This window comes from Pocillopora damicornis, chromosome 10 (genome assembly GCF_964200805.1).
Source record: "Pocillopora damicornis chromosome 10, jaPocDami1.2, whole genome shotgun sequence".
In the NCBI taxonomy this organism is placed as follows: domain Eukaryota; kingdom Metazoa; phylum Cnidaria; class Anthozoa; order Scleractinia; family Pocilloporidae; genus Pocillopora; species Pocillopora damicornis.
In genome coordinates, this window is record NC_142679.1 from 1,478,649 (window position 1) to 1,498,115 (window position 19,467).

A 19,467-nucleotide genomic window follows, 5' to 3' on the forward strand; every position below is an offset into this window, starting at 1 on the left:
AGTAACCATAAATACAAATAACTTGAGGATAACACATTTGAATTGTTAAGCAAATTGGAATAATAGGGATAACATGAGATAATATCTTTACAGACCTTTAATGTTAATACACTTTTTATAAAGAGTTCACTCCTCCATCTTACACGTGTAGATAATCTAAAACAAACCGTTAATTAAACATTTCAATGGCTCAAGTTCTCAATTTTAGGATTATTTACGAAGAGAATTTTTTTGCGTCCAGATTATCGGCGCCCCAAAAAGGACATGGTCAGCAGTACTTCCCATGACAACTCGGCACCAAGGCAACGCGCGGTGTTCTGGAAGTTCACAAAATGGCGTTCTGGGTTGTTTAGGAATTCAAAAAACAAATCTAATGGGGTGCAGTGAACACTCAAATGACAGGAAAATGGAAGAAACGTTTGATGAAAGGCTTCAATATGTCTAAAAGTTCCTCAAGTTCGAATTCTTCCTCTGGTTCCTCATCAGGTTCGGAGACTGATGATAGACAAGACTATGAACTATCTCCTGTTTTGATTCGCGAACCACAGGCAGTCCGGTTAGACTTCTGTCTTTCAAAATAATCTATATTTTGTTGTATGATTGATCACGATGTGGAATTCAAATCAAAGGAGTTGGTTGTATCGTGATTTTTTTTCAGAGGGTCGGAATGGAGTATCACACATTCGAACATAGAAGTCCCATCTCAGCCTTCATTTACTACCAGGTAAAAAGGTTCTAATTGCAGTTGACGCAAAATTCAATTCGAATCGAGACCTGTTTTGTTTTATTATTAATCCTCAGTCACATTGTTTTGATAAATTTTGCACAGAATTTTTCTAAGTTAGCGTTTGATTTGTTTTTCCTTTCATATACTTTCCACAATATACGAGATACTATGGAAGGATATGTCAACTCATTAATAATTTAAGGGAGAGAAATCGAAACACCGTCGTCATCAGAGCTGAATATGTGTTACTAGCTAATCTTCAGCCTCTTAAAATGTTCATGCCACATGTTTTTTCAAAGATAACAGTGATTCTTCAGTAAGCATACCTTCTAAATAAAGATGATAAAGAAATTATGGTTTCTCGATTTATTTTGTAAATTTTCTTCATGAAGTCCCCCCAGACCCAAGCCTCGCACAAAGAGAACAGACCATGCTGATGGTACCAGCAGCTATGCAGATGAAGTGCAACCCCTTCAGACACGCCCCCCTTGGCAGATGCTGAAGACAAATGATGCCCTACCCCCTAGGGCTCTTACTGTAACATCAGTGTCACAGGCCCATGATCTACAGGTAACTAACTGACACTAGAGGCACATAATGTTGAGTTTATGTTCTTCTACTGGGATCTGTAGTTTTCAAGAATAATGTTCTCTTTGATTCACTTCCCTTTCTTAACCAAAGTTATTATAAAAATCAACAGGGTTAAACATTTCTTTTAGGTTACCACATGTAATCTCAAGAACAATTTTGTTTAAAATTTTTAATTTGGTTTGAATTTTTTCTTTGTCTTATTTATTTGCAAGAAGCCAGAATCAAACAAAAAATGGAGATGTAACTTAAATGTGCTCATATCAGATTGTGTGACATGTGATCCATATAAAATTTACATTATCTTAAATAATTATCTCATGAATAAAATATGCTCCTTAACACCTGCTCCTTTGTACCTTGGTTACTAAGCTAGATGAATGCTTTAAAAAACCTATTTTCACTGGATTGCTCTAGATATAATTATTTTTGTCTGAAAGTAGAGCACTGAATCTTGGAGCAAGAAAAAATAACATTTGAGAGTCAGATATATTTGTTTTCTTGGATTCTAAGTTAAAATGTTTAAAGAGAAGTGTCTGGTGTACTCATCTAATGAAAGCTTGGATGAAGATCAGGTACATGGAAATGATAACAATAAACTAATCTTGTTCATGACTGAAAACACTTCTGGAAAATGATGTAATCTTTTTGTTTTGAAGAGCATCTAGATTAATTTTGGGCACACTATTATTTTTACTCTTTTTTTGCAAGAGTTAAATTTTAGATTGATCGGACTTTCAACATGTTATTTTCATATCTACTTTCAATTTATGACTTGAATAGCACACTTTTGCATAACATTCTTATTGAATATGCTTTCTGCTTTCTGTTCATCATATAAATGTACATGTTATTGAATTATAGTTAGTGTAGTCTGCACAGATCAGAGAAATTATTATTTAGTTATGGGTCAAGAGGTGATGATTACTTAAGAGTATTTTGCTGGTGCAGATATAACATTTGCATCCAGTTATAAACAGTGAGGTCTCTTTTTTCTGTGTATGGTATTTATTTAATAAATAAATACATCTTTGGGAAAATAAATAGATCTCTCTCTTAGCTCTTTTTTTTTTAACAAATTATGAGCCTTTGATTACAAATTTGATTTTCATTTAAAATATTTGCAGTTAGTTATGAAAAGTTTTGACCCTTTCACTCCTAATATCTAACGAGCAATTCTCCATACTGTCCACCTCACATTCATCAAAGACTGTTTCTCCTGCAAATGATATCCCCCTCATTCCTACTGATATTAATTCTCATCAACTGTCTAGTTACCAGTGTATTAATATTGTTGGGAGAAATTACTCCCTGGTCACTCTTAGAAGTAAGAGGGTTGAAGGAGTCATTCCAATCAGTCACATAAATAGGACTGACTTTTTTATATTCACCTACATCACAAAGTAATTGTAGCAAAGGTTTCCTGCGCTAATTCTTGCAATCAATTTCTGAGTATTTTAATAAAGCTTTATTGACTCAATTTTTGTCAAATTTTAATCTGTAGGCTGTGATTGGATTGGAAGCAGCCCATGCCGAGGGCCAGTCTTCATCTGATTGGCTGGGAAGACACAGTATTAAAGCAGAGGCTCTTTCATTTGATGAAATCATGAAATGTGGAGTTCCTATTAAGTTAGTCCATCCCTTGTTGGCATGTCTTAAAAATTTGGTGTTAGTTCAAAAAGGCCATACCTTTGATGATTATCCAAACCTAATTTTCATGATATTGTCACATGTAGACCTCCCCTTGGCTCAGATCCAAGTCAAGTTCACATGAAGTATGATCCTGTCAAGCTGCAAGATTTTGAATTTAAAATTAGCAAGTAAGCTGCTTCTTGAGTCAATGCAATTTCTTCTTGTCTTTTATGTGTGTGCTATAAAAGGTGTGTGGAGAAGAAAACTTGGTTTAAATTCCTCTATGTTCAATTTGGAATTGAGGGAGACTCTTCAGTTCCATGTTGTTGTTACAACTGCCCTGTCTTTTTATTTTAACCCTATGCTATATACATCTTGGTGATCTTTGGTAGCTGGTCACGATACATACTTTTTTCTTAGGTTTCATATCTTTACAAGGAGGCAGAGTTACAGTAGTTGTTTGAAGAAATTTTAACACTCTATGGAATTAAACCTAACTGTTTGATGACAGTATTGTACTTTGTAGGTAAATTGCTCTGTTGGAATTATTATGATTGTTATGCTGAGTAGGCTAAATGTTTTTTTTTTTTTTTTTTTTTTCAGTCTGATACAGCTGTGCCAGCAGAGAATAAACTGGTTGTTGAAAGGAAGTAGAAGGGTATGTTTGCTTTACTAATAATTTCTTTTCCATGATAGTACAAAACTGTAATCAGAGGTGAGAAACTCCTTGTTTTGAGGGAAAAGTTATATTATGATGTAGGAAGTCAGAAGGGAGTGATATGACAGGACAGCAGTTTGGGAAAAGTGGGACAAATATAAAACCCTGGTGTAGATAGGATAAAGGGCTTAGCAGGAATGGTGAAAAGAGAAGAGATGATTATGCAACAAAGGGAGTTTGGTTGTGGTGCTCAGTCCAACAACAATATTTTGCTCTAAACATTACAGCTCTATGGCAATTGCATATTATTTTTGAATGGCACTTTGCTTGGAACTTTTGCATCATTCAACATATTGAACTCTTGAAAAAGGTTTTTCAAGTATACTCAGTTATCCTTGATTTTTGAATCAATTGTTTTCTAATTTTGCCCATCCAAGCTTCTCTTTTGGTCTTATTGGTAGTATTTGTTTTTAGTTGTAGTTGGTCATTGCAGTGTGCTAGCAACCTGTAATTCTCTAACCAGTTGCCTAGCTGCAGTGTGGAGATTCTGTGACCTATAGCTACTTTGAATTAGATGTCAGTAACTATATTTTTTAGAGGGAACAAACTGAACCTGTTCTGACTAGTGAATGGCTCAACTTTCAGACCATGATTAATCAGTTTTGATTTCCTTGTACCCAGGCATTTGGTTTGGTGAAAGGCCAGAATGTAGCTCTGTTAGTTGATGCATCAGACTCAAACTGTGGGTATGGCAGACTACAGCTTTTTCAAGAATCTCTTGGGGTATGACATTAATACTTCATAAACTTCGTGTTATAATTACAGTTCTATGGAAATTTGAGGCTGATAAAGCAATATGCAAATGATCATTATCTCTGATTCTTAAAGGAGCTTATTGATGAGCAGTTGGCCAACAAAGACAGACTATTCCTGGTATCATTTGGAACCCAACCCAAGCCATTATGGACAGTGGTCAGGGATGTGAACTGTCGCATGTAAGTTGTAGACTTTCAAGTAGGAGATAATTTTTAATAACAAATTATTATCTGTTTAGTATGAACCAATAATAATTTTCCACAGTCTGTTCTCTGATTATCTCAGAATTATTGAACACAGAGAGACCATGCTAATTGAAAAGGATTTTAGATTTCCTTTAAGGTAGTGCAATCCAAGATATCTTTCAACTCTTAATTTAACATTGCTCTATCTCTAATAATGTTCATGTGATTTGAAAACTGTTTTCAGTGTTGAAGAGTCTCATTGGTGGGCCAACAGTTTACGTCCTCAAGGTGGATGCAATGTTCTGTCTGCACTGAAACAGGTCGTCAAGAGAAAAGAGATAGACTCTATTGTTCTGGTCTTGGGAAGCTGGTATGATCAACTATCATTATTCAATGTTGACCTTTGCATATTTGGCTGTAATGAGGTTACAGATGTAATTGTGATGTCAATTTATTTTCAATGATTTCACTGTCTTGCAGCCCTGACCAGAATCCCAAAGTAATATGTGAGTATGTCCGTGAGTCTTTGGCAGGAAGAAACGCTCCTTTACATACTGTGGCATATGACTGCAGCATCTCAGCAACTAATGTAAGTACACCCTTGTTAGCATAAGCACACCATAAATTCATGGGCTCTAGTCAAAGCTGTGCCTTTTAACAAATTATCATGTGCTTGAAAGCTCTTGTCTCAGAAATCTGGAATGCCCAGCTGTTAAAAGTTTTATAAATGCAAAGTAATAGATCTTGCCTGTGGCAACCAGGCTCTGCTTCTGCACTGCCCTCATAAATCCAACAAAATATAAAAAATGTATGCTCAAGTACAAGGGGCACATTACCTGTGTCTTAATCTTTTAAATTTGTGGCAAGATTGGTTGACATGTTTAAAAAGAAATTTTTACAACTTACCTCATCACACCCCTTCCTTGTAATGATTGATAACAGAGGGTGACTCTAGCACAACATTATTGAGGTGTAAAGTGACAGTATTTGCAATCTGAAGGAGAATTTTGTCCACTGCACATGTTGAATGAAAAAAGGAAAATATTAACCATAATTATCTTTTCAGATGTTTCTTCAGGAGCTTGCTGAACAGACAGGAGGGAGATATCACTGTTATGTCTCAACTAGTGATGTGAGTCGGTGTATAAAGGACTATGTTATGCTAATGGCTGTAATCATTGTTATTAAGTCAAATAAAACAGAGAACGTAATGGGTCATTTTTTGTTTTATCAAATTTCTACCAATTTTCAACATGCATTGATCCATTCCAGGAACAAATTATGACTGGGACTGATCTCAGTTTAATAGCTGATGAAATGAAGAAAGCTCAGGAAATCTTGAAGAAGATCCATGAGATGAAAAATGGAGTCATTGGTGATAAAAAAATTGTCATGCACACAGGTGTCGGCACTACTGTGAGCACTGTAAGTATCAAAGGTAACGTTTATCTGGATAACAGAATAAAACTTTGTAGTGCTTTGAAAACCACCATCATTTCCAACATGCAGTGTTTACTTTCTACTTTGTCTCTGTCAAGGTTCAGCAAGGTCTGGAGCTTATGAGGATACCACCTGAAGAAGGTGAGATACTGAAAACCGACAGCTCTCCACTTGTAGTTGAACACCCCTCATTTCCAGCCAGGACATCTGCTGAGTGGCTGAGACAGCATGGGTTGAAAGGTAACCAACTAATTTTTTTTTCATTCAATTAGTGAGTTTTCCGTCTTAGGGTCATAAAAAAACTAAAACCAAAGTAATTGTAATGGTCATTGAGAAATTGGAAAAATTCATCAGAAGCATGAGAAACCAAAGGAAATAGATTTTCACTCGCTTAATGCCCTTTGCCTGCCATGCAAGAAATGAAACAGATTTTTTTTATTGACCGCACCTCAAGCTTCAAGCACAAGAAAAAATTAAGTCACCATGCCAAAGACTGTTTTGAGCCAAAGATCTCCAAAAACTATTACTTAACTAAAGCCATCCCTTGAACTGGTCATTGTTATCTGTTATTTATTATTCTTCCCTCTTTACAGCCAAGGGACTCAATCTTTATCAAGTGTTAGCCCCCAATTCATTCTCGTACGTGGATGGATACATTTCTGCCATCAACAGAAATGTGCATTCTCTGGTCTATGAGAGGGTATGCTGGTCTCTTTTTAGACTTACGCGTCTTTTAAGGTTTAAAAAAAAAAACATGAAAATTGAACTCATTTAAAACTGGGTATAAATCACATTACAATATTCCACGAGACTTGTTTCGCTGTGGAGGATCACGTTTGGAAGTTTTTTCTCGCGATGTTTGTTTTGTATTTTTGGATCAATGTATCTTTCGGAAGAAAAAAAATTCCGCAGCCTTTTTATTTTATATGTTTTTATTACTTATTGTACAGAGTATGGCACAGTTTAAATGGCATGATGGATCTGTGAAGAATGTGCATGTCGATCCAACGTTGCTTTTTGATTATCAGGTTTGTTGATGCCTTTGTTACTCTTCCGTTGGTTTTTTTTTTTTCAGATATTTTTATGCCTAATTTTCCCCTTGGTTTAGAGCGGACTGATACAACATTCAGATTATTGCAGAAAATAGCAGATTTCATTTGTCTGTGATAAAAGTTAAATTGAAATTGAATCAAGAGACAGAAATCATTTGGTTTTTGTCTGTTTGTTTTTACAGCGTCACTTGGAATCTGCCGTTCACCTGTACAAAAGACGCGTTGATTGGCTTTCGGTTGGTTGCAGAAGAATATTTGGAACAGTTGTGGAAAAGAGGTAATTTCAGTTTCAAATTGTCTGGCTGGAGCACAAAACTTTACTGCCTAGGAAGAACACTCTCGTAAATACCTCGGTGATACACAATACTCCCGATGCAGAGGAAATTTTACCATTTTGAAAGCAAGCCTGGAAGAGTCTTCACCAACTGCAAAGTGGCTCCAACACAAATGCCTCTAGTTCAGATATTAATATACCTACATATATAAACAGCTCAAAAAATGAATCTGATAAATATTCATCTGCTTATGTGTTAGCAAATTCCATCGTTATATTGTGAGTTTCAGGAGATATCTATAGTCTAAACAGCACATGATTGCCTTGTTCAGGAGCGTAGCTAGGGGGGGAGAGATACCTCAAGCGTCCTCTTGACCTCCTCTTTGTCCTGGAGCTGTCAAAATTCCTTCCTTTAAGCATTTTCTCATTACTTGCAGGGTTATTGTGTTGTTGGACATGTCAATATGTATGTCGCCAGCTGTTCCTAAGCTTCAAGATCACCTCCGACTTTTACTTGAACAACAAATGGCCAACAAGACCTCCTACAACTTTATCTGGTAATGGAACGTTTAAATCAAGATTTATTTCCACCGTAAATGTGTTTTTACTCAAAGAGGAACGCTCTTACAAGATTTTAGATATGTCTGCAGAATTGAATAATTACATGTACAAAGTTGGCTGTTGATTCCCTTACTTATCCTTTGGATTTTTCCTCGAACTTAAGGAAACATTTTACATTATTTATCTCTTTCCCTAAAAAATCAACGCTATCCAAAATGGAACGTAATATTGTACAGTGTATTTTGTGCTGAAACGCTGTCTAACTCAAATAAATAAAAATAGTACGGTGTAGAAATTTATAGTGCATTATTCAGATGGCATTACTTTTTGCCCGATGAGTTTATTTTAAAGTTTTTGCTGAGGAGTATGGGGTAGGAAAGGAGCTTGCTAGATGAGAGGGGGGGGACTTAGTAGAAAATTACAGCCTTGGCAATATATCGAAAAGTATTTATAATTGAGGCTTGCTTTATTGTTCGAAAAATGTCGTATTTTATTTCAGTTTTGGTGATAAGACTGAGATGTTTCGCCCCGTCATGGTAGAACCATCTCCTGAGTATCTTGAGGCGACTTGGAAGTAAGTCGTTTTTATGTTAACTTATGTTAAAGATTTACCACGAGCGTTGTGGACATGGTGGAAAGAGACATGGAAATTCCCTTTCCCCCAAGAATTTGATGCTCTACTACTGAGCGACAGAGAACTTTGGATGCAACATGCAAAATACAACAAATCATTTTATACTCGGAGATATTTGCCAAAGCACTAGCTGCATGAACAGATTTTTGACGACTCTAAGTTTTCATGTGATCGTGTGATTTTACTGAAGTTGAAGAATCTACTGTTTCTGTCAGAAAGAAAGGTAGCATTTAGCAAATTTCATTAGGCTTAGAGAAAAAGAAAACGTTTTATTCCAATGGAACAAACGTTAACCCACATCGAAGTGTATTTTTGTCAAATGATGTAATCATTTCACCTGTAGGTGGCTTCTTCGGAGAGGTTGCACTGGAAGCAGAAACTTTTTGGATGCTTTTAGGAAAGCTGTAGAAAATGAAGAGGAAAAGGCTCGTGGTATTGGTAAGAAAAAAAGTTACTTCTTAATGTGAAAGTGTCACCACAGTCTAATTTGAGGTTGCCGATTTTCTTATAACGCTTTTTTCCTTTAGAAGTTGAAGGGATTTATGTAATAACAAGTGGAGTCCCGGATGAACCAAAGGTAGGGAAAATTTTAAAGAAGATGTAAAGCAACAAAACTGCCTAAAGCGCGGGAAAACGTGGGCGACCAAGTTGCCCGCGCCAAGTTTTTAGTTTTGCATTTGATTGGTTGAGAGGATGTTTCGAGTTTTCTGGACCAATCACAGTGCAAAGTTAAGTAAAAGCACCGCAATCCTGGATTACTTTCGACACTCAATTGAAAACTGCGCTTTATAGAACTTACTTCTACAGAAATTGCAATTAGCACTCATTATAATTGCGTCCTTTCTACCCAAAAGAACAGAAATACCTAGTGCGACTCTGCCCTCATGTTTTTATTCACCACATGATGATCGTTAAGACTGTAGACTGTAGACTTTGCCAGACTGAGGCTTGGCAATTTTGTTTCGCTCTTCTCAGGAGGTAGTCTGTGGGTTTTTACGTGAAGCTTTAGCCGGCTCCAACACAGCAGTGCATACTATTTTCTATGAGGTGGATGACGAAGATGGCTTGATAGCAATACCGGGAAAGTACGCCGACAGAGGAAAGACCGCTGAGTGCTTGAGACAGATGGCTCATGCTGTTAATGGCCGGTTCCACTGGTATAGGAGTGGAGGTGAATTGAGAAATGCTTTTTCTTAGTTCCTGTCTTCAGATTTATTACGCCTAAGGGATTTCTGCCTTCCGTTCTTTCCAATTTCATCCAGCTTAGGTACATCCACCCCAGTGCTTTCCATAACATAAGGACTTACATGACATCAAATCCTTATCCCTTGACTAACTGATCGTCTTACCCTTAACTCTCTTGTTGAAATTATCATACCCTTTGTTTGGTCTAGGGAAACTCGCGCCACCTCTTCCAACCAATCAGGTGAAAAACTTATCCCAATCGCGACTCTATCAGACGCGTCAGTTTTCCCGTGCTTTTTGACATAAACATGCATTTGCTTCGGTCCGATGTCATTGGCTGTTGGTAATACCTGCACTTCGTTCTAATTGGCCGTGCCATTGGTGATTTCTTTAGTCTTGGTTTGGCGACATGAATTTGGTTTTGTTATCACTTGAAGGCCTGGTTCGATATTCTCAACTCAGAAGGAACTTTTTGATAGTCTCAGCAAGTAAATAGCATGAAGCAAAATCTCAGCAGAGGTGTTGTTGATAAATTTCCAAGCTCAACTGTAATGTTATGGAGGTTTTATAATGTTCATCGTTACTCTCTACTTTTTTCAGCAATTGTCGAAAGTGATGATCTTGGGGCTGTGTTAAATGAAATGGATAAAGCTTTCAATTACTCTCAGAAAGTAAGTAATGTTCCCATCTCGTTTTACACATTTTTACTCCGCGTTTAATTCGAATTTACCCCGTATTTCTTGGTAGATAAGTTGGGGAAAAGCTGTCAGGTTTCTTTCCTTTTAAGTCTCTTTTTTCAAAAAAATATCATGCCTGATTTTCACTTAGACGTGTTTAATACAATGCTTTACAAAAACCTTTGCCAAAGAAATTGAAAACAGCTTCTGGGAGAATTGTTCTTAATCAAGGTCCACTGACAGGTGTCATAAATGCGGTGACTTCTCCACAGGAAATAGCCAAAAATCTGATCTCGAAAGGTACAGTTGTTAAAGAAAAGTTGAAAAAATTGTAGATGTACGCGGTTTACTTCAGTTTTAACTTGATTCAATGTCGAACGATCCGAGGGAATATTTAGGTCGGAACCCACCCCCCCCCTCCCCGAATCGGATGAGGTTATCGTAATCTACTAGCACTGAATAGCCTGATCTTGAGTAATACCTCTTTTCAGATTTCCATTCTCTTGGAAACAGTTAGAAAGAAAAAACCAGTGGCGCAAGTGGTATGTTTGTCCAACTTTACGTCTAGAGGATTCATAATTATTAACTCTTTCTCTCCCAAGATCAATATTCCGCGCTGTAATACCATTCACTTCTTACAAATTTTGCTCTGAGAATATTGTGTTAAATCAAACAATATCCCCTTGTTTGACATCATCCTTTCTTCTCGTCACCTTTGCTCTTGAAAGTGTATTGATCTTGTAAGGAGAAATTCCATTTTCGTCACTCGCATGTGTGAAAAGGTTCAAATTCCTCAATTACAAGGGCCTTCCAAGAGGAGCTTAAGTATTTGTTTATCTCTCTCTCTCTCTCCACTTTCTCTTTCAGATTGGCGACTCAAATGATGGTGAAAATCAACTTGTTCCCAGGCCGCCATCTGCTGGCAAGTCCCGATTACCACTGACCCCACCTAGACATACTGCACTAACCAAGGCTCGAATGGTACGATTTCTTGTTTATTCTCTGTCAAGATGGTCGCCCAGGGGACCTTTTATCATTCGAAAGTTGATGGGTTTTTCTGAGTGACAAAAGCGTTTTTGAGAGAACCGAGGACAAGTGATTTAAGTGGAATCATATCAGAATATTGAAAGGCCCTGACACAACTGTTAGTCTCTTAATACTGACATTAGATTTCTTTTGTTAAATGAGACGTTACACCTTCAAATTTTTGCCAGGAGTATGTGGGTGTCTTGATACTTTTGCCACCTAGAAACTGATTCAGAATCCCTTGTTGTTGTAATACTGTTATGGGAAGTAAGGGGCGCTGAACAAGTGGAGGGTATTGTAAAGAGATTAAAACGAAATTTAAAGGACAGCCTGCCACCGGGACTTAAAAGTGGTCCTTGGAAAGTAGCTACTGTAAAGCTAAGCTAAAAAGTGAAACTTTCACACCACATTGTAAACAACGCCTTTATTTCCAGCTTAAATTTGTAAGTGTTCTTTGCAAAAAAAAAAAAATATATCAAGCTACTGACACCTCTAATAAAACAACTAAACGGCGAAGGAATAAATGATTAAATCCACGTATGAATTAAAATCATTGCAGAATTTCTTTCTAAGTAAATATTTTTAGACTAGTTGAGTTTAAGGTACATATTAAAATCCGTGATAAGGTGTTCCCATGGTATGCATACAGATTTATCGTGAGGTATGTTAAACTTAAAGTGTTATTTTGTATAAATTGTTTGGTTTGTTTTTTGTTTAGAAGAAAAAGGGTGGCTGCGCTTTGCCTCCGATAAAAGCTACAAACGAAGATCTTGTAAGAACTAGAAAATTTTTAAGACTATCGTCTTTCCTTCCTTCTGTTTCTCTCTCGCTGCTATTAAAATCACAAATGTATTATCCATTTAGTTTGTAAATCCACTTTAACTTTTTCGATTTGCCATGAATGTAAATTGTTAGGCAAAACTAAAAAGCTTTAGACAAATCTCGAGAATGAATTAATTAGATTGTAAAATGAAAAGAACTGGAGTTTGATACGGAAAGATAAAGCTGAAGGTTGCTTATGAATTTAAAAATATTAAATTTTTACCTAAGAAATTAATTCGACATATGTTTCTCCCACGCATGTAACATGCGAAATTTCTACCCACACACGTCCTAAACTTTTCTCCTCTCAAACGCCTTAAGGGATTTTATCTAATAAGTTTCTCAAAAAAATTTCCGTCTAATGAAACCTTTTTAAGAGTAGAGGTTTCTGGTCAACGTTCTTTACACATGTAATTGTTTTTACCAAAAGTCATAAACATGTTTGTGTCAGAGAACTCATGGTCACAAACTTAGTCACATGCATATTCCTGTTTTCAGAGTATTCGTCCCCAGACGGCGGGCTCTAGTCGACCCAGTTCCTCAACAAGTGGTAAAAAGGCCAGGCCACAAAGTGCATCATCTCAAACTAAGGAATCGACGTTAAAGGCCCTACAGTGGAAACCTCCCACAGTGAACAGTACTACCTCTCTTATACCTGCACGTGAGTGAGGGATTAACTCCTAGAAGTGATTAACACGTAACTTCTCCCCACATAATATCCATACATTATCCAATAAACAGGTAATGAGAATACTCAAATTAAAGGAAGAAGTCGTTATCTTGATCTAACATCAACTAATATGCAAGGAAATGTATAGCATGTGGATGACTGAGGTTTGTTTTGTTGTACTTTTCTTCTGATTGGTTGAGAGGATGGCGCGAGTTTTTTGAACCAATCACAAGGCACAATAAAACAAAACCAATGTAATCCTGGATTACGTTAAGTTTTGCAAATTGCATCTAACGACCCCCATCTTAACATATGACCCGTACCTCGCTTGATAGAATCTTTTCCCTGTCTTCTGCAGCTCCTCCGGCTAAAAATGTTGTCAAAGAGAGAAGACCGTGGTCAGGTGGCGTTAAACCGGTTCAGCAGGCTTTTTACACCGAATGGAAAAATGAAACAGGTTTGTTTTGTAATCGATGGTGTAATTAAGAAAATTGTTTCAGAGATAACGAATAAATATCACGCTTTCTTTATTCTGTTATAACTCGTTACCAGGCTCAGTCGCATTCTCAGGCTCTTTCGGTTTGGCGCTACGTTCCCCTAATTCCCCCCCCCCCCCCCTTCCCTCTTCTTGGAGCGAGAGAGGGCTCCCTTGGGGTGGAACAAGGCAGACAGGGTTTATGTACGTCATCAAAACACACGTCTTGTTCTTTCACGCAGGTGCAGTTTTCACTCAGTATCCTTCCAAAAAGAAAGTCAGACGACCGATCAAGCATCCATTTATACCCGATAAAGAGGAAAGCGTTAGCACCAGAGAGGTAGAAATTCATATCTGTGGCTTTTTTCTGTTATCTCTTTATACAAAGGCGACTTTGAGCAAAGGAAAGCGGTCGGCGAGGCAAGAAAGTCAAGTGCAACTCAGCGGGCCTTACTCCCACTCTCTTCCTCCCCCCCCCCCTCCCTTAGTGAGTGCGTCATTGATTTGATATCCTCGCAGACCGGCTTATCTTTCTAGCTCCAGTACTAAGTACTAGCACCATTTTTTTCCATTTCTTTTTGTCCTAATGGCAATCGAGAGCCTGCATGTGCACACACTCGCGATCACACAGAATTCTTAAGTATCTTTGCCTTAATTTTCAGTGGATGCGTCATTATAGCCTCTCAAAACTTAAGTTGGACCTTAATAACATTGTGGGAACTGCGGAATGTTCACACGCGAAAGGAAAAGTATCATCTCTGGGACAGTCAGTAACTGCAAGGTAAGTGAATGAAATGTGAAACTTGTATGCGTCATTTATACTATTCCTTAACCGTCAAAACTTCAACATTAGTTGGTTTCTTTCAGTTAACCTTAAGTAATAGGATTCGCTGATTTCTATTCGGATGCGACTGATTAGCCCGGCGTGCGCGAGCGAGAAGTCGCGCGTGAGATACTGATGCCGCTCTCTTTACAGCGCGTCTGGCTTCTCCCGCGCCTTCCGCGCATTTTGGTCGCCTGCTACGCAAGATATTGAAGCGAGAACAGTTGTTGTGGGTCTGGAAAGGTGATCCTCAGTGACAATTCTAGAAAAGAAGCTATTTTACGAGAAACATTTTAATAATCCTTAGGAGAGTATTCCTCAGAAATCATAATCTAGGAGTCATATACACTGAGTGTAGCGCCACATCAAATTACTTGAATTTATCGTTTGTTTCCAATCATTTTTCAGATACTGCAACATTTTCCCAAGCGTAGAAGTTAAGGTAATGTATTTTTGGTTTTACCATCTTGTCCTACTGATATCCAGCTCACAGTATTACTTTACTGCGGTTCTCATTTTCACTTTTCTGAGGTTTTAAAAAATATGGCTGTTTTACCTTTTAAAGAGTACGGATTTTAAGTATCTGCGGGATGTAATCCTCGTCAAAGTTTAAGCTCTATGCTAGCAGAAAAACAGGATGTTTTTTGTTTGGGTTTTGGTGATTTGTCCTTTTTTATAAGAATGCAAGAGTAGTTATTCTTTGAAAGATTACGAAGAAAATAACAGTAAGACATTAACCTGAGTGTGTATCAAGGCATTAATGTAGGAAAATACTGTTGACATAATTTTTCAGGGAGTTGTGAAACATCTCCATCTGCTACCGCACGAATTAGAAGATTATGAGGATCAAGTGGAAAAGGTTTTAAGAAGATACGTGAAAAGACTGCAGTGGTTACTGAGCGGTGATTTTAAATTTTTATTTATTTATCGTATAAGCGACTGTAGGAAGTTCTGATCGAACTACAGTTAGTTGTATGAAAATTTCCACCTGTCGTAGTGCCGAAAGCTAGTTTAAATTGGTGGATTAGGCATATCGTCTCCTTAGGCGTGGATTTCTAAGTAAAGCCTGTTCCAGGGGTTTCATTAGTATTATACAACTCTTAAAGAAAAGTGACGGCAAAGCAGGGAGGCTTTTACCAGCCTTAATTCGCGTCCCTTTATTAGTGCTACAACGTCGCTGGTTGTTGACTGAACCAATGGAACAGCCTATATATGTTGACCAATGAAACGAAAACTCTGTCACTGTAACCTCCCTCTATTAATAGCTGTAAGAGTTTTTTGTTTTGTTTTGTTTTATTTTTAGTCCAAAATGTATTTCTCTTTTTTGTCACCAGGTAGTAAACGTGTGTTTGGCACAATAGTCGAGAAAAATGTAAGTAAGCGGCCGAAGCACAGCGAACTATTTTTTTTTTCTGCTACCTTTCCTTTATCTCCTTCATCATGTTTCACTGCCCGTTGCACGTTTCGTTTATACCTTCACACCCTAACATCAGTATCCATATTCCTCATACTCTCTGCTATGCATTTTCTTTGATACTGACCAGGAGAATTCGTTTCATAATCGAAGATTATTAGGTTTGCGATCATTTCCGTCATTCTCATGACCGAAATGAATGAGTCAGCAATATTACTGTAAGGAGAAATTAGATGCCGATCTCTCTTAGGGTTCAACGGATGAAAGGGAAACAGTCTTTCAGGTAGTTGGCCATTCTTATCGGACTTGTGGCCTCATTTTGTTGTTGTTGCTTATTTGTTATTTTTTTAAATGTTACGTTATTTATTTCTCAGGTGGTGGTGTTGATCGACACTTCAGGCTCCATGGTCAGTAGCATGGATGAACTGAAACGAGAGCTGGTTGCGCTTGTCTGGGACCAAATTAGACACCAGGCTACAAAGTATGTTAACAAAACCGACGATCGTGTTACGCACGTTAAAAAAACCTCGAGCGGAATTGTTTTGATAGGGATGTAAACTATCTTGAGATTAAGGAGGTGTTTGCCTCGGATTAATTTGCTCTCGATGTGCATCTCTTTAGTTGTCATTCATTTAACAATATGTTTTGCCTTCATTGTAGGTTTAATCTCATTCGGTTTGCCTCCGAAGTGGTGTCATGGAAACCAAGCTTAATGTCAACGTCAGATGACAGCTGTCAAGATGCTGTTGAATGGGTTTCTGACTTTGACGCCAATGGAAGCACGAGTACATTACAAGCCCTTCAGGTTTGATGATTGGTTTTGTAGTTAATCCCTTTTGTGTTTACTGCTTTGGAAGCAATACTAAGCCGTTTTAATTCCGCCCTTTTACCGTACTCGTCTTTTCCATATCAGTCATCTTTATTTATGTGTGTGATTAGATAGGCCCGCCACTGGGAGGAAACAAACGCTGGGAAGAGAGTGGTGACTTCTAAGGATCTCAATGAGTGTTTCCTAGATTCTTATCTTAGCCCACATTTCTTTTTCTTTCAGATGGCATTTGAGGATCCAGACGTTCAAGGGATATACCTACTGACTGATGGAAAACCAGTTAGTTTATGGTTTATTATGCCGCAGAACTTAAGAGCAGTGGCCAGAATCGTCTTATTTTCAAAGCAATGCGCTTGTGAACTCTCATTAGATCTTCTGGAAGTTCACATTTTGCTGTAATTTCCGATGAAAATTTAACAAGGTAAACGAGAGAATGGTTTTGCTTTTAATATTTTGACACATCGTCTCATTCTGTTGTAGGATAACAGTACGACTATGGTACTAAGAGAGGTGGCAAAGTTGAACTCAGGAAGGAATGTGCGTGTTCACTGTATTTCATTCAACTGTGACGATAGGTGAGTTGGTACTGTTTCTTTAAGTTTGATTTTTATCGTAACTCTAAAGTTTACAATGTAAATGGAAATGAAGCAAAGTCTATGTACATCCAAATTACTCTCATGCATTTATTTAAAATTCTCTCTCCGTCCACTGTTGTTCTCGTTTACCGTCAGTTATGACGTATGTCCTACAAAGAGACTCCTCTCCTGGCCTGCTCACTTTTTTTTTTTTTTTGTATTTTATTTTTCCATTTAGTGTGGCGAACAAGTTTCTTCAGCTTTTGGCCTCTCAGACAGGCGGAAGGTAAGTCCTCTATAATAAGTTAGAGCAAATGTGATCACTGGTTAGTGCAGACCGATAACCTGCCTGACCGGTTTCCTGTTTTATAGATATCACCGTTGTCAAGGTGATCCGGTTGGACACATGTTCACTCACAGACTCCTCGCAGAAGGCTTCCGTGAAGACGAGGTAAGACCACTTGTCGACCCACATCTAGCTGTTGTTGTTTAAAAGTTATACCAGTTATTTTTCATATAGTAAAATCTTTTTTGTATGGTAATCTCTCGGCTGCCAGCTCCTTGTCGATTGGATGCTAAGCACTTGAGGGTATCCACCATCCCAGAGTTTCAACCCCTGATGAGATAGAGGCACTGTATGATTTAGGTGTTTTATCCACAGACATAACACAATAAACTCAGTCATGTCATTATATCCAAAGTCCAAGGTGTCAAACTTCACACCACCACATAACCCCACTTTCAGTGACGTAGGCGAATAAAAAACACCATGAACCTCATGATCATCTTGTAATGAATAAATTTTTTTTCGTTCTTATTAACTCATGAAGAATGTATTTGTCCATTCAGCCTCTGAGCATGCCTGTATTTGAGGGAGACGACCTTCGCAGACTAGCAAGTGAAATTGCTCTTTGTAGGAAGTTCCTGTTGCAATCCAGATCATACAGGTAAACGCAAGTGGTTAGCGAATGAAATGATACTCTATTTCTTATTTTTTAACAACTCTAATCATTCAATAAACACCTTTCCGATTTTTCTCTTAGAACGGACGGTAACGAATTAAGCTCGCAACGTCGTTTGGTATCGAAATAATTTTTTCCCAATATATTCATTTCAACTGAAGTAAACGACTTCTTGCATTACGATGCTTACGAAAATGTTGCGGTTCGATTTTGTCTTTGCTTTGGGTACATTTTTTTCGTTTACTTGTGTGGCTTGCCCAAGTGCACCTTAAGTAATTTTAATCAATGTTCTCTCCTTATTGCAGGGCGTTGTTCCCCGAGAACACGAAACAAGGCCGGTCTGAAAAATTGAATGGTGGTGAGTGAAAAGAGCTCTTTATTTGGAGCCTTTTCATTCTTCCTTGTTCGAAAAATTTCCCAAGGCTTGTAACATCTCTTAACGAGTTTCTGAATGAAGCTAAAACACCCTGTAGAGCCGGATTGGAACCCTTAAGGCAGCGATTTTTAACTTGCTGTGGTAATATAGAGTTCTAAAGGTCTGAACCTCTTAGTGTAGAACTTCAAGGTTCTAATACACCTCCCCCCCCCCCCCCCACCATCCCTAATAAACCCCCTTCCGTTCTGGAATCCCTGGCTCATCAAAGCGGGGGAAGGATGGATCTATTTATGGACACGAATGATTAAAGATCACATTCTTTTCATTTTATTGTTGCAGGACAATCACTGACACAACCACGAAATTCCAGATCACAAGTTGGAGTGGCCACTAGATAGAAATATTGGTGAAACGAGCGTTCAAAGAGTGTTAAGAGGACATTCAAAGTGTGTACATACTAAATTGTTTTAGTACAGTATTTAGTCCGAACTTAGGTGCAACAGTTAATCGAGTGGTCTGATCGCACGGATGAGTGAGGTCCTGAAAAAGACTGTTACTGCAGTGTTTGACGTCTCCACAGCCTCAGCGGATCAGTCTCAAGTACGGGGCGGGGTTAACTCTGAGAAAGCAGTCTTCTTTATTCTCACCCGGAAGATCATACTGCACGATCAAAAAGGAAATGATCACCAACTGAAGAAACTCTTGATTGTTAGACAAATTCTCCTTGTTAGTAGCACCAGAAAATGTATAGAGAATAATATGGAGAACTTGCATACTGAACTTAGGGTGTAAAGTTTTATTGAAAAAAGAATAACTTACGTATTGGACGACGATGTGACAGGCAGTGCAGAGTGTTAAAATATGTAGTTGTATTGATTCTGTGGCGCAATTGTATATTGCATGATGTGTAAATATTTTCTAAAGAAATACTTTTGATGCTTTTATAAAGATAGCAATTGCTCGACTCTCTAAGATAATTAACCTTAAAAAGAAAGACAATTTTGTTACGTTTTAGCGAAATTGTATAAGGTGTAGGACTCTTTGATACAAACTTCACGAGAATTAA

General features: G+C 37.8%; 1 protein-coding gene across 3 annotated transcripts; it reads left to right on the plus strand.

Moving 5' to 3' along the window:
• Positions 1-288: 288 nt before the first annotated feature.
• Positions 289-19,395, plus strand: LOC113667672 (von Willebrand factor A domain-containing protein 3A). 3 transcript variants are annotated; one of them, XM_027183531.2, is made up of 41 exons: positions 289-556; positions 659-724; positions 1,120-1,297; positions 2,820-2,944; positions 3,052-3,135; positions 3,551-3,605; positions 4,287-4,388; positions 4,494-4,600; positions 4,851-4,976; positions 5,087-5,195; positions 5,673-5,738; positions 5,879-6,031; positions 6,145-6,286; positions 6,640-6,746; positions 6,997-7,074; positions 7,281-7,375; positions 7,810-7,929; positions 8,433-8,507; positions 8,911-9,005; positions 9,095-9,144; positions 9,543-9,738; positions 10,353-10,423; positions 10,921-10,971; positions 11,297-11,410; positions 12,174-12,227; positions 12,776-12,938; positions 13,306-13,404; positions 13,665-13,762; positions 14,085-14,203; positions 14,654-14,687; positions 15,039-15,147; positions 15,580-15,617; positions 16,034-16,140; positions 16,320-16,464; positions 16,711-16,767; positions 16,969-17,063; positions 17,302-17,349; positions 17,436-17,514; positions 17,913-18,010; positions 18,331-18,383; positions 18,741-19,395. In XM_027183531.2, exons 1-41 carry the CDS (start codon positions 396-398, stop codon positions 18,797-18,799), a joined length of 3,981 nt encoding a protein of 1,326 aa, XP_027039332.2. In that variant the 5' UTR covers positions 289-395; the 3' UTR covers positions 18,800-19,395. The 3 variants fall into 3 exon arrangements, with proteins under 3 accessions (XP_027039332.2, XP_089041168.1, XP_089041169.1); XM_089185042.1 differs by lacking the exon at positions 12,174-12,227 and having other exon boundaries at positions 290-556; XM_089185043.1 differs by lacking the exons at positions 289-556; positions 659-724; positions 1,120-1,297 and adding an exon at positions 1,671-1,890.
• Positions 19,396-19,467: the final 72 nt, after the last annotated feature.